This window comes from Aristolochia californica, unplaced genomic scaffold (assembly GCF_029961685.1).
Source record: "Aristolochia californica isolate CCGP_79_NKW_82.1479 unplaced genomic scaffold, dmAriCali1.0.hap1 SCAF_7, whole genome shotgun sequence".
Lineage (NCBI taxonomy): Eukaryota > Viridiplantae > Streptophyta > Magnoliopsida > Piperales > Aristolochiaceae > Aristolochia > Aristolochia californica.
The window spans coordinates 1459948-1474521 of NW_027182268.1; the positions used below are offsets into that span (position 1 = coordinate 1459948).

The following is a 14574-nucleotide window of genomic DNA, read 5'->3' on the forward strand; positions in this document are numbered from 1 at the left end:
TCTTGGACTTTGTCACCCTTGCCAATCGTCCTCTGGGTGGATAGATCTCGGATAACAAAACAATCAGAAAGAAAACTTACTATAAGGCCAGAGTCAGTAACTAAAGCACTAACAGAGGTCAAGTTGAATTTGAATTGAGGAACAAATAGTACGTTTTTAAGTACAAGGTGAGAATGCAATTTAATATCATCAGCAAGATGGACTAAAAGTTGAGTGTTATTGGGTAAAGTAACCGTAGTGTGAGGAATAACATGCAAAGAAACAAAAACAGGAGCGTGAGAGCAAATATGTCGAGTAGCTCCTGAGTCGATAATCCATGATTGAGGTGAAGAAATTAAAGGATTTAAGGATACAGAAAAACAAATACCTGCCACGCAGTTGGATGTAGAAGATTCCGCAGCAATTGTGACTTGTGCGGAGCTACTCAGGTGTGTAGAAAGCATGGACATAAGCTGCTGAAACTGAGCGGAGTCAAGATTCTGCACAAGACTCCCAACAGAAGTAGAACCTGGGCCATCAGCAGCAATGGAAACCTGATGAGCAGCAGCATGAGAATGTTGCGTGGGTTTGGAGGCAGGTCCAGTCGGATAGCCATGGATCTTGAAGCAACAAGCAATAGTATGGCCAACGGTCTTGCAATGAGTACAATAATGCTTATCCTTGTACGGATTCCGGGGAGCATGATAATTCTGATTCCGAGAAGCATTGGGATTCGGATTCCAGGGAGCACTGTAATTTGAGTGAAATTTCTGAGAGGTTTGTGGGTCAGGTTTATGAACGTCTGTCTGCTCAGATTTAAACGTGAATGCCATTGTGTCGGTGGGGGTATGCGAACTCGAGGCATGAGGGGTCCTCCGTTGTTGTTCCTCTTGGACAACCAAAGAAAAAACACGATTATGAGGAGGCATCGGATCCATGAGGAGCAGCTGACTACGAACATGGGAGAAAGAGTCATCAAGGCCCATCAAGAATCACATGACATACTCCATGTTGTGGTAATCAATAAGAACCTTAACTCCACTACAACATTTTCCACAAGAGCAATGAGGACGGTAATTGTTCAGTTCTTCCCAAAGGGTCGTCAGCTTCGTGAAATAAGTGCTAACGGAATCCTTTGTCTTGGCGCAAGTTCATCAATTCTCGTTTAAGTTGAAAAATGCGCGGACCATTGCGTTGTTGATAACGATCCCGAAGAGCGAGCCAAATTTCGTGGGTAGAAGCAGCAAACATAACACTTGCAGAGATTTTCTTGGAAACCGAATTTAAAATCCAAGAGATGACAATATTGTTATTCCGGGTCCAGGAGTTCGACAAAGGAGGATCAGCACTCTGAGGTACAGGTATGGAACCATCGATAAAGCCCACTTTATTCTTCACGGATAAGGTGAGGGACATTGCACGGCTCTAACTGGTGTAATTTTCACCAGTAAGTAGCTGCGAGACAAGAACTTGCCCGGGGCTGTCCGAATGGTGAAGATAGTATGGGTTCGATGGTTCGTCAAAATTGGAACGAGTCGAACTGGTACGAAGACCAGAATTGGAAACGCCCATCAATGAATAAGTCTCCATGGAGCCCCCAAGAAGATTCTAATGAAGGTCTTGTATGTAACCTAAGAATTCAACATAAAAATTTTGAACAACAAATGTACCATAGCACACCTTTCGGCCAAACACAAAAGGCCAGAAAAAAAATATATCACACCTCTCGGTCAACCACAAAAAAAAAAAAAAAAACAGAAAGGAAACTTAACCTTCACGACTAAATCCAGAGGCAATAAAAAAAAATTCAGAGAGAGCACCAACTCTCTGCCAAATCCTGAGACAAATTAGGTCACGGCAACGGCGCTAGAACACCACGACCAAAACAGGGGAAACTCAGCCCGCACGACAACGGCACCAGAGCACGACTACCAAAAAAAAGGGGCAAATCAGCCCTCACGGCAACGGCGCCATAGCAGCACTACCGAAATCCATTTTTCACAGCAACGGCGCTATCTCGCCGAGAAAACAGAAGCTTAACTTATTTAGAAAAAAAAAAATTAGGAGGAAGATGAAATCTAACCTCTGTGTCAGAAGATCAGCTGAAATAGAGAGCTGAAATCAGGTCGCCGATGACCGTCGCCGAAATGGACGATGGATCGCTGAAATCGCCGAAATCGCCGAGAGAAGGGCCGCCAGCCGAAAATACTCTGAGGATGAGGATCATCCGCTCTGATACCATGTTAGAATTTTGGATTGGAAAAGAGCCGTTGCTCTGTTCGTCGGGCTCACAGCAGTCGAGAAGACAAACAAATATTGATTCATGAAAATGATTTATTGAATCAACTGTTACGAATAACCATGTAGTTTTATACAGTAAAAAGGTAAAAGGGCAAAATAGTAAAATACAAAAAATAAATAATAAATAAATTAAATACATTCTAATATGGCGCTTCCCACACAAACTCACTCCACAACCCCTCCTCTTATCCACCCGAATTACCATCACTAAACCATAGAGACTTGTCGTCGTCAAAGCCGAATAGCGAGGAGAGCTCGTTGGCGGAAGGACAGCCGGAGAAGGGCTCGAGAGAGCGGCGGTTCTGTTGGTGTGCCTCAAGGGAAGGTGGGTGAGCGTCGAAGTCACAGTTGGGGCAATGGAGTAGTTGGTGGGAGGCGCAGAAAATCGAAGCCGGCTGGTCTCGGCAGACATCGCAGAGATAGTATCTGGAGTGTTTGGAGAAAATACCATTGGCGGCGTGTACTTGACGGTCGCAGGAGATGCAAAGCTTGGCAGAATCGGCTCGACAGTAGAGCAAGGCTTGTTTCTCCTTCCAATGGTTGCAGACTTTGCTTTTGTTCTCTGGGTGGTCTTCATCCTGGGCATTTCTCGCCATTTTTGAGCGACTCCTGCTGTAAAGTTTCATTAAGCCTCTGGTCTCCTTTTGTAGTTCCCGGCAACCTTTGTCTCTCTCCCTCTTTCTCAGATGCCTCTCTAGTGAATGACATAAATAAAAAAACTGCAAACTTTATCATCAAATTAACTCAAGAATTCTCTACTAAAAATATTAAATCAAAAGCTGTAGTTGTTGGCGGTGAGTTAAGAACTTTTTCACATAGAAAACGGAGGAGAAAGCAGACGGAAAAAATTGAAGCGCTCAGAAGTATCACCCCTGATTTCTTTCCAACCAAGGAAGAGAAATCTTTCAAAGTGGGTCCATAATATACCTTTCAAAATAAATACGGTACGAGAAGAAATTTAAAAAAAAAAAAAAACCAGTAGAGTAACACTTCAAGCACTCGTCAAAGACTCAGAAATGGCTTCCATCAAAACGAAACATTACCTTTCCTGCCAAACAAAAAAAAGTGGGACATCCAGAAAAAATGCCAGATTAGAAATCATGAAGTTGATTTTACAAATATTACAGGGGAACAATGGAAAGGGAGAGAGAAGAGAGAATCAAATATTAGAGACGAAGGTGATGAGACAGAGAGATAGAGAGAGAGAGGAGACGGGCTAGAAGGGAGAGGTGGAGGGAGCGAGACCGTGGGCCACATTCGGAACGAAGGAAAACAACAAAATGGTATCGTTGCCGCAGTTCAGACCCCCTCGTTAGTCACAAATAAAAAACCCAGTTGCTCCGGTCAAATACAGCCTAAAAGATAAGCCAACATTCCATGTGGGACTATAAACGAGGTAGAATCGATTACAAATTAAAAGCCCCAGCTTCGAATCTCCTTGCATTCAAATATGGGGACAGAAATGGCTTCTTCTTCTTCCATTTTCTGTTTCCCTTAGGATAGTTCTTACTGGGAAAGGAACCTGAATAATTCGATTGTGTTCTCCTTCCAACCCTGATTCTGGTCTGATCTTTACCTTGAAAAAAGAATCAAGATTCTGTGATTGTCAAAGGATGAAACCCAGCTTTCCAAGTGAAAATAATCTTTACGTCTTTCACTGAGTAAACTCTGTAAGCGGCACCAAAATGGGTGATCTTCTTCCTCCTCTAACTCTGAATATTGAATTGACCATTATGAGATCAAATTTCTGGATCTCCTCTGCAATTTTGTGCAATCTGAAAATCCAAAACATAGCTTATTTTAGGTTACGTATTGGCCGTGTTCTGTTGTGTATTGGATTCTTAAATGTAATGGCTTAATTGGAAAAGTACATGACATTTGAGACACCCTTTTTTTCAGAATTGAGGCATGATGTATTTTTAATTAATTCTAACTTTATATGAGAATTCTTATTTAATTGAGATATTAATTAATCGTGTGTTTGTTTGATGGATCACTTTGTTTTCAATAGATGTATGATGAATCACTATGTCTTTGTTAAGCATACTAATAAGGGAAATGTTCTCCTATTGATATATGTGGATGATATTATTATAACATGAAGTGTTTCAAAAATTATTAGCCGGTTGAAGGAGAGCTTATGTAAATAATTCAAGACAAAAAACATGGGTCTCATTAAATATTTTCTCGGGATTGAAGTGTTGCAATCTAAGTATGGCATTGTTTATGCGCATTATGTAGTTCATTCAATTAGACCGTTAATGGTGCACTAATGCCAGCGTCATCTAAAAAATGCACGCAATTGTCTCAAGCTAAAATCGTGGAATCACGATTCAGCCCAAAATTGTGAATAATCCACTTGAAGCCATTGTTCGGGACGTGTCGAATTTATTTATTTTTCTGTCTCGCGCTCTCTTCTCCCTCTTGACCTTCCTCCCCCAAAGTTTTTTTCTTCTGCTCTCTTCTTCCTTTCGTATTTGCACTCTCACTCCCTCTCCCTCTCCCTCTCCCTCTCCCTTCTCCCTCTCTCCCTCCATCTCTTCTCCCTCTCGGCCTCCGTCACAGAGCATCCAGTCGAAGAGTCTCTATTGCAAGGCCTTTGACGTATCGTCGGAGCACCGCCTCCGTCGTTGTTGCCTCCCTGCCATTATCGACACCGTGAGGAAGATGACGTTGCTAATTTAATTTTTCCTAAGTTAGGAAAAATTAAACCGGCGTTATTTATTCATTATATTTAATTTTTTTAATTACTGTATTATATTAGTGATTTAATTGTGATAATTAAAATATTATCAAATCAAGTATTTGAGCAATTATTTTTGTTTAATTAACCTATTTTTATTTTGGTTTAAAAAATCCTATTTTCTGGCCATAACCCACCCCCCTACCCCTAAGTTGATGATTTTAATATTAAAGGCACAAACTCATTGTTATATTCCAAGGCATAAACATTTGCTGTTATATTGTAAATTGTGGACTATTACGAGTAACTCGGTTCCTTTTTAAGCATGTTTTTAAGTTTTAATTATATATATATATATGTGTGTGTGTGTGTGTGTGTGTGTGTGTGTGTGTTATTAATAATCTATCCTAAGCTATTAGTCAACATGACTCAGGACATGATCTTCGGGCGCATTATTAAGTTCATGTATTGGAGTCGTTAGGGAGCGCCAAACTTCATGTCATGTACATGATCATCCATGACTCAGGAGTTCATGTCCCAAGAGTAAACGACGAAAAATGTTTTATGTCCGATTTTGAGAATCATGTACATAACACTATCGCGGGGCTCTCTCTGCTATTTCATTCCCGCAACCCTCTCTCGTTCTCTGCTCCCTCTCTCGTCTCCACTGTCCCTCTCTGGTCTCCCTCTCTACGGCGTCCATCTCGCTGCGAATGTCCTTTTGGCGTCCTTCTCTCCATCTCGGACTCGCTCTCCCTCTGAACCTCTCGCTCGATTTTGACATTTGGGCTTCGATTTTTTAATTTCTACTTCAATTCGGCCTCGATTTCCCCATTCGGCTTTGATTTCAGCCATCGGCTTCGGTTTAACAACCATCCTCCCTCCCCTCTCCCTCTCGACCTCCGTCACAGAGCACGGGAGGTTGAGCATCTGTTGCAGAGCTTCTCAGCCTCCCTCTCTTCTCCCTCTCAGCGTACCGTCGGAGCGCTGCCTCTGTAGGCGTTGCCCGCCGCCGCTGTTGCCATTGCGCACTGGCCCGTCACCGTTGCCCGCTGGCTCGCCGCTGAGGATGACGACGATGGTTTAATTTTTCCTAAGTTAGGAAAAATTAAACTATCGTCATAAAAATCATTAATTTATAAATTTTATTTATAAAATAAACATTTTTATTTATTTAATATATTTATCTTATAATTACTATATTAAAATAGTGATTTAATAGTCATAATTAAAATATTATTAAAATAAATATTTGATAAATTATTTTGGCATAATTATCCGATTGCTATAGTTAATTAAACCAATGGTTTTAAATTTTGTGATAATATATTATTAATTAATAATACATAAAATATATTATGTACAAATATATAGTGTGTTAAAGTTATGATTAGATCATTTTTTTCTCTTAAATTATTCATTTTTGGTTAAAATATATCATATGTTATTAATAAATTAATAACTCAACGTATTACTTTCGTTTTTTTTATTTATAACGTTATTTATTTATTATTTTTAATTAATCATGTACGTATTTCATTGGCTCCTGTAATTACCATATTAATGCACAATAAAATATCTAATTCAATTAATAAATATATTAATATATTTAATTATACATTAAATAACTTATTCGTGTAGTAATAATGGTTGTTTTACCTAATTTGGGGGTTAAGGATTTTGTTGTAATTAAGTGTACTATAAAGGTTTAGGAATTCTCTTGTTTTTTATGTTTTTCTCATGTTAGGGCACTAACACTGGAAACTGTTTTCTAGTGCACATGAAGTCGTTAACACTAACACCAAGTGCGAAGATGATCTTCATGTACATGAGTGACATGATCTTCATGTTAGACATGAACTTGAACTTCAAAAATCCATTTGGGGGGCTAACACTCCCTAAGTGAACTATAAAAGGACTAAGGGGGAGGATTAGAGGTTGACTATGAAACTCTAATCCTAGCCTCCATTATTTCATCTCTCAGAGTGCCTCTCTTCGACCTCCTCTCTTAGCCTCCATTATTTCATCTCTCAGAGTGCCTCTCTTCGACCTCCTCTCTTTCGAACATGTCTCTTTTCTCCTCTAACTACTCTCTTTTCTTCTCTATCCTTCTTTACCTCTTTTCATCAAAGTCAACCATCCTTCTTTATCCGGCGGTGAGTCCTTTTCCAAAACAGAGACATTTAGTGACGCCGGTGACGACCCCCTGACTCACCAGCACACCGAGGAAGGCGGAGAGTCCGTACACCGTCGCCGCATCTGAGCCATACTTGCAGAAGGTAGTCTTATCGTAATGATCCGTAACCGGTTGTCCCTGAGAAACACGGGTAATAAAAGCCAGATTAGAAAACATGAAGTTGGTCTTACAAATATTGCAGGGGAACAATCGAAAGGGAGAGAGAAGAGAATATAATCTTACAGAAGAAGGTGATGAGATAGAGAGAGAGGAGACGAGTGTGAACGAATGAAAAAAACAGTGATTAACGAGAAGATCAATTAATCAGGTCTAAGTTATACAAAATTACTTATATTAACCTAATTATGCTATACAAGGGCTCGAGAGAGCGGTGGTTCTGTTGGTGTGCCTCAAGGGAAGGTGGGTGAGCGTCGAAGTCACAGTTGGGGCAAAGGAGTAGAAAATCGAAGCCGGCTGGTCTCGGCAGACATCGCAGAGATGGTATCTGGAGTGTTTGGAGAAAATACCATTGGCGGCGTGTACTTGACGGTCGCAGGGGATGCAAAGCTTGGCAGAATCGGCTCGACAGTAGAGCAAGGCTTGTTTCTCCTTCCAATGGTTGCAGACTTTGCTTTTGTTCTCTGGGTGGTCTTCATCCTGGGCATTTCTCGCCATTTTTTGAGCGACTCCTGCTGTAAAGTGTAGTTCCCAGCAACCTTTGTCTCTCTCCCTCTTTCTCAGATGCCTCTCTAGTGAATTACATAAATAAAAAACTGCAAACTTTATCATCAAATTAACTCAAGAATTCTCTACTAAAAATATTAAATCAAGAGCTGTAGTTGTTGGCGGTGAGTTAAGAACTTTTTCAGATAGAAAACGGAGGAGAAAGAAGACACGGAAAAAATTGAAGCGCTCAGAAGTATCACCCCTGATTTCTTTCCAACCAAGGAAGAGAAATCTTTCAAAGTGTAATATACCTTTCAAAATAAATACGGTACGAGAAGAAATTTAAAAAAAAAAAAAAAAACCAGTAGAGTAACACTTCAGGCACTCGTCAAAGACTCAGAAATGGCTTCCATCAAAACGAAACTTTACCTTTCCTGCCAAATACAATAAAAAAACAAAAAAAGTGGGACATCCAAAAAAATGCCAGATTAGTTGATTTTACAAATATTACAGGGGAACAATCGAAAGGGAGAGAGAGCAGAGAGAATCAAATCTTACAGACGAAGGTGATGAGATAGAGAGAGAGAGAGGAGATGAGGGCTCCAAGGGAAAGGTGGAGGGAGCGAGAACGTGGGCCACATTTAGTGACGCCGGTGACGACCCCCTGACTCACCAGCACAGCGAGGAAGGCGGAGAGTCCGTACACCGTCGCCGCATCTGAGCAATACTTGCAGGAGATAGTCTCATCGTACCGATCCGTATCCGGTTGTCCCTGAGAAGCACGGGTAATAAAAGCCAGATTAGAAAATATGAAGTTGATTTTACAAATATTACAGGGGAACAATGGAAAGGGAGAGAGAACAGACGAAGGTGCTGAGATAGAGAGAGAGGAGACGGGGGCGGGAGCGAGAACGTGGGCCACATTCGGAACGATGGAAAAACAACAGAATGGTGATTAACGAGAGGGTCTGGACTCCTCAATCACGAGCGGACAACCCAGCTGATCTGGTCAAATATAGCTTAAAAGATAAGCCAACATTCCATGTGGGACTATAAACGAGGTAGAATCGATTACAAATTAAAAGCCCCAGCTTCGAATCTCCTTGCCTTCAAATATGCAGAGAGAAATGGCATCTTCTTTCTTCCATTTCCTGTTTTCCTTAGGATAGTTCTTACTGGGAAAGGAACCTGAATAATTCGATTGTGTTCTCCTTCCAACCCTGATTCTTGTCTGATCTTGACCTTTAAACAAGAATCAAGATTCTGTGATTGTTAAAGGATGAAACCCAGCTTTCCAAGTGAAGATAATCTTTACGTCTTTCACTGAGTAAACTCTGTAAGCGGCACCAAAATGGGTGCTCTTCTTCCTCCTCTGACTCTGAATATTGAATTGACCATTATGAGATCAAATTTCTGGATCTCCTCTGCAATTTTGTGCAATCTGAAAGATGAGCAAGCATGAGTACACGGGAATCTTGGCTGCCCAAAATCCAAAACATAGCTGATTTTAGGATGCCTTACCGAGCATCCTATCCTATTTTAAAATTGATTTTATTCTGCAGCAGCAAATACTAAGTCATAATATGGGTTTCAACGAAGCAGATTTATAGATTTATAGACGTAGTTATCCAATAAAAAAACCCACCTGTCATATAACAATTGTATTGAAAAATACTACTCACAACTTTCCTAATGGAGAAGCCTAAGGGGGTTGAAGGGTTTAAGGGTGGTATAATAGAAAGATATTAAAAACGAGAAAGAGAGATGGGAAAAAAATAAATAAATCCACTTGGTTTCCGACTTGGGTAAAAATCAGAATCATCCTTCCCTTTGGTTCGCACCACCAAAAATTTATTGCCAGGAAGATGAAAAAATAAGGGATTGTATCAAGAATTATATACCTAGGTAGGATACAAAAAGGAGAGTTATTCATGTTCAAGCGATATTTCAACAATGCCATTGTAACTGTACACATATGTACCTGTTAGAAAAACTTTAATCTTAAATCTTAATCCAGAATTTACATCATGGGCCCTTCCCCTTACAAGCCCCTACAGAGTCCCGGAGGAAACACCTCTTCTGGGTCTATAAGCCCCATATTTTCTAGGGAATTTTACAAAAATACCAGTTTGAAAAAACTTATTTATGAAAACAACGACGATCTCAACTTATTTGTAAAACTACCGAACTTTGACCGGTCCAGTGTATATGTGGACAGTCAAAGGCGACAAGTAAGCTTTGACCGCTTACGTGTCGACACCTCATCAGTGCTGTATAGTAGTTGAACACACGGGCTACCACATCATTATTTTTACACTTCATTTGACATGTCATCTGACACGTCATTATCAATTTCCCTCTTTGCCCCGTCATCTCTCGCCACGTTAGCTCACTCCATGTAAGCCCTCCGTTATATGTTTTTTCATTCTAATGTTTCTTCCTCCATCTTTCTCCTCAACTCTCCTCTCGCCCTCGCTCCTGCTGCCATCTCTCCCCTTCTCCTCTCCACTCGCCCTCGCTCCTGCTGCCACCGCTCGGCCACGACCGCTCCCCTACTGCCGCCGCTCGGCCTCGCCCTCGACGCCCCCTCTCAACAGCTCTCTCTTCGTCTCAGCCTCATCTCTCGTTCTTCTTCTCCGTTCCCCTCTGTACATCCTCTCGCCGCCCCTTCTATCAAAACCGAAGCCCTATTCACCCTCCAAACGCGAATTTGAATTTCAGAAGCCGATTTAGGAGAGTGATTTTTTAGGGTTTTTGTTAATTGAATCTAATTATTGTATTTAATTATAATGTTGATTTGAATTTAGGTGTTTAATTACTGTATTGATTTTTTTGTGATTTACTGTTTAATTTCTAATTTTATGTTAATGAAATTTCTGCCAAACTAAAATTATTGTAAAGTTTTGTAAGATTTTTAATTAAATAATATATTTTTAATAATTTATTATTTTGTAAATAAGATGATAAAAAGTATACAAATAAATTATATTTTTAAACTCTAAAACAACTTTTTTGTATATTTTTTTAATTTATAAATATTTTAAATGGATAATATATGGGTAAGACTTAAGAGTAAATTTTTTTTTATACATATTTTAAATGGATAATATATAGGCAAGACTTAAAATTAATTTTTTTCTTTTTATAAATATTTTAAATCCATAGTAAATGGGGTAAGAGTTAGATTATTCTATTTATAAATATTTTAAATTTCTAAATATTATTATTTTGTAAATAAGATGATAAAAAGTATACAAATAAATTGTATTTTTAAACTCTAAAATAACTTTTTTGTATATTTTTTTAAAATTTTAAATATTTTAAATCGATAATATATGGGTAAGACTTAAGAGTAAGATTTTTTAAATTTATAAATATTTTAAATCCATAATAAATGGGTAAGAGTTAGATTTTTTCTATTTATAAATATTTAAAATCTGTAAATATTATTATTTTGTAAATAAGGTGATAAAAAGTATTCAAATAAATTGTATTTTTAAACTCTAAAATAAATTTTTTGTATTTTTTAAATTTTTAAATATTTTAAATCTAATTAATTTACTTATTTTATTTTATTTTTTAAAATATGAAGAAATAAAAAGTGTAACTATAATTTTTTTAATTAATAATATTTTAATTGATATTAAATAGTGTTAAATAAGTAAGAGTTAATTTTTTATTTTTTATTATAATTTTTAAATAATTTATTATTTTAGATATAAGGTAATAAAAAGTGTATTTGATTTTTTTAAATTTATTCAAAATTTTATCATGTAATGACGTGGCAGAATACGTGTCAACTATACTAACGTGGCAGACGATGTGTTAATCTACAGTGTCGCACTGGTAATGTGGCAACGCATAAGCAGTCAAAGCTTATGTGTCAGCTTTGACTGTCCACATATACGGTGGACCGGTCAAAATTCGGTACTTTTGTAAATAAATTGAGGTCGACGTTGTTTTCATAAATAAGTTAAAAAATCTTATTTTCTATCATGGGCTACTCTCACTCTTCTATAAACACAAAGGAAGGATCTGCATCCATCACTGGAGGCTTTATGTATGGAGGTTCTGCCGATCCATGCATGTCAGGGAGGTGAAAGAAATCTTATTCAATCCGAAATTCCATCCCTTTAGCTACCTCTAGTTTAAGATATCCATTTACTAATGTTGGCCGTTTAGTAATCTAGTTACGGTTTGGAACCTCAGGTACTTATATGCAGATTTGTACGGAGATGCCATTTGGGTGGGTGCTGAAACCCCTGAAAATAGCGGCAGCTGTGCGGAGAATTCGCCAATCTCATGTGGTTCTACTCTGGGAAGTCCTCTCTCTGCCTTCTTTGGGTTATATATTCTCTTTTGGGCAGCACAACAAGAAGGACGTATACATTTTGGGCAGCACAACAAGGAGGACGTATACATTTTGGCCAGCACAGGTGTATATAGAGTAGTCCGCCCAAGTCGATGCAATTATACTTGCTCTAAGGAAACCAAAGCATCCGACGGAGCCCCGCCTTCTGGTGGTTCTGCAACTCCGTCCTCCGCTACTTGCCTGAATGACTGGCGAACGAAGTGGATTGTCTTCCTTCCCTTCTTGCTTCTCGGTTTTAATCTGATTAACCTACATTCGGTTAGCTAAGTGAGAGAAGCCATACAATGTTTTCATTTGATTTCAGAAGGAGAATCCATGCACGGAGGAAGGGCAACTTGACCATTTGCTTAGCACGACGATCGCATCATCATGAGCCAATCTATAGGATTCTGAGGTTGTTGAAGAATCTCCATGAAAGGGTTTGTTGTATAAACCTCATGGAAGTCTTGAAGTTAAAAGTTTTTCAAATGCAAATTATGCAACTTTTAAACTCGACAGGCATTCCACTAGTGGTTGTACGTTTTGTTGGGGAATACAGCTGCAGTTTTCTGTTTTATCCCCTCGCCTTCCAAGCATTTTCACCCCATTGTTGGCTCATAATTGGCAAATCGTGCACTCATTTGACTACAATGTCTGATGAAATGAGTGAGAATTCAATAAAAAGTCCACCAACTGAAGAACAATCGAGCAACAGGGGCCGTCTGTATTTTGAGGAATTTTTCACCAAGTTACCACTGCTATGATCTTCTCCTTTCAACCAATAACAAAAAAAAATCCGCATTACAGCACAGAAAGAAAACCAGTAGATTTAAGCATCGCCTAATGTTAGGACCCTTTTTATTTACGTAGACAATTCTCGCTGGTATGGTCCATAAAGTCGAAGCAGCCGAGAAAGTAAAGATGAGAGAGTGCCGTGTGTTAGGGAATCTCCATGTTTGAAAAGTTAAGGGACATATAGGGAATTTTTTTATTTCTTTATGAGGTTGGAGTGTGGAACACTCAACCTCATTAAATACTTAACTTAGCTTTTATTTTCCTATTCCCCCCGACGATTTGAAATCGCTGTGTGTGAAAAAAAACCAGAGTAACAGAAACGTTCGGAATTTTTTTTCCGTTGAAGCTCTTTGAAGGTTTGTTTTTCAGAGAGAGTGAGAAAGCTTCGTGCTTCGAGTTTGTACGATCGATACAGTGAGAAATCACTTCCTTTCTCGCCGAGACATTGCTACAGAAATACTCTCTGCTTGCCGTCGTTGTGCTGCTCCGGCGTTGCGTGATTCCTCTTGTTGGGCGTCTCTATCCTCAGTGTAGAGTGAGAGAGACCAGAGAAGGAAGAAGGGCGTTGTATCCTCAGTGGAGAGGGAGATAGCAAAGGAGAGGAAGAAGGAACGCCTCCACAGAGGCGTTGACTGGTTTGTTTTATTACTGACCGTGTGCTGTTTGTTTCGTGTTGTTTCTGACTGGTGCTATTTGGGCGTCGGCGAGTCTCAGGTCTTCATACAGGTTACATTGTTCCTTCTTTTACAGATCTGTATTTATTTATCTGCAGTGGTAGATTAATGTATGGATTGTATGGATAGGAAATTGTAAACATTGAACGATATTCCCTATAAAGAATTATCATCAGCAGCTGTGGACGTAGCCCGATTTGGGTGAACCACGTTAAATCTGTGTATTTAATTTTGCTCTCTTGATATAATTTGATCTGTATAATCCTATCAAATTGGTATCAGAGCTAGGTTATACAGAAAGTCAAATTTGAGTGGGAGTAATGGCTGCAGATGAAGGGAAGTTAAAAATTGAAAAATTCAATCGGTCAGATTTTAGTTTCTGGAAAATGCAGATAGAGGATTATCTGTATCAGAAAAATTTATACCTACCGCTTGATGGAGTCAAGCCAGACAGTATGAAGGATGAAGAGTGGAACCTCCTTGATAGGAAAGTCCTTGGATTCATCCGACTGTCATTATCCCGTAATGTTGCATTTAACATAGCAAAAGAGAAGACCACAGCGGGTCTCATGAAGGTTCTCGCAAATATGTACGAGAAGCCGTCAGCCTCAAATAAGGTGTATTTGATGAGGCCACTGTTCAATTTGCGGATGACAGAAGGAGCATCAGTAGCTCAACATATAAATGAACTCAATATCATTACATCCCAATTGAGTTCAGTCGAAATTGAATTCGACGATGAAGTACAAGTATTGATACTTTTGTCTTCCTTGCTAGAGGGCTGGAATGCCACTGTTATAGCAGTGAGCAGCTCATCAGGAAGCAACAAGTTAAAATTTAATGATGTACGTGATCTAGTTCTCAATGAAGAGATCAGAAGAAAATCATCGGGTGAAGGGACGATTTTTTCAGCATTGTCTACAGAGGCAATAGGAAGAACTAGAGAAAA

General features: G+C 39.1%; 1 protein-coding gene across 1 annotated transcript; it reads right to left on the reverse strand.

Moving 5' to 3' along the window:
- Window positions 1-2077: 2077 nt before the first annotated feature.
- LOC137936160 (zinc finger protein CONSTANS-LIKE 13-like) lies at window positions 2078-2876 on the reverse strand. Its single transcript, XM_068780718.1, has 2 exons — window positions 2483-2876; window positions 2078-2325 (listed from the first exon to the last, which is right to left on the reverse strand). Exons 1-2 carry the CDS (start codon window positions 2874-2876, stop codon window positions 2078-2080), a joined length of 642 nt encoding a protein of 213 aa, XP_068636819.1.
- Window positions 2877-14574: the final 11698 nt, after the last annotated feature.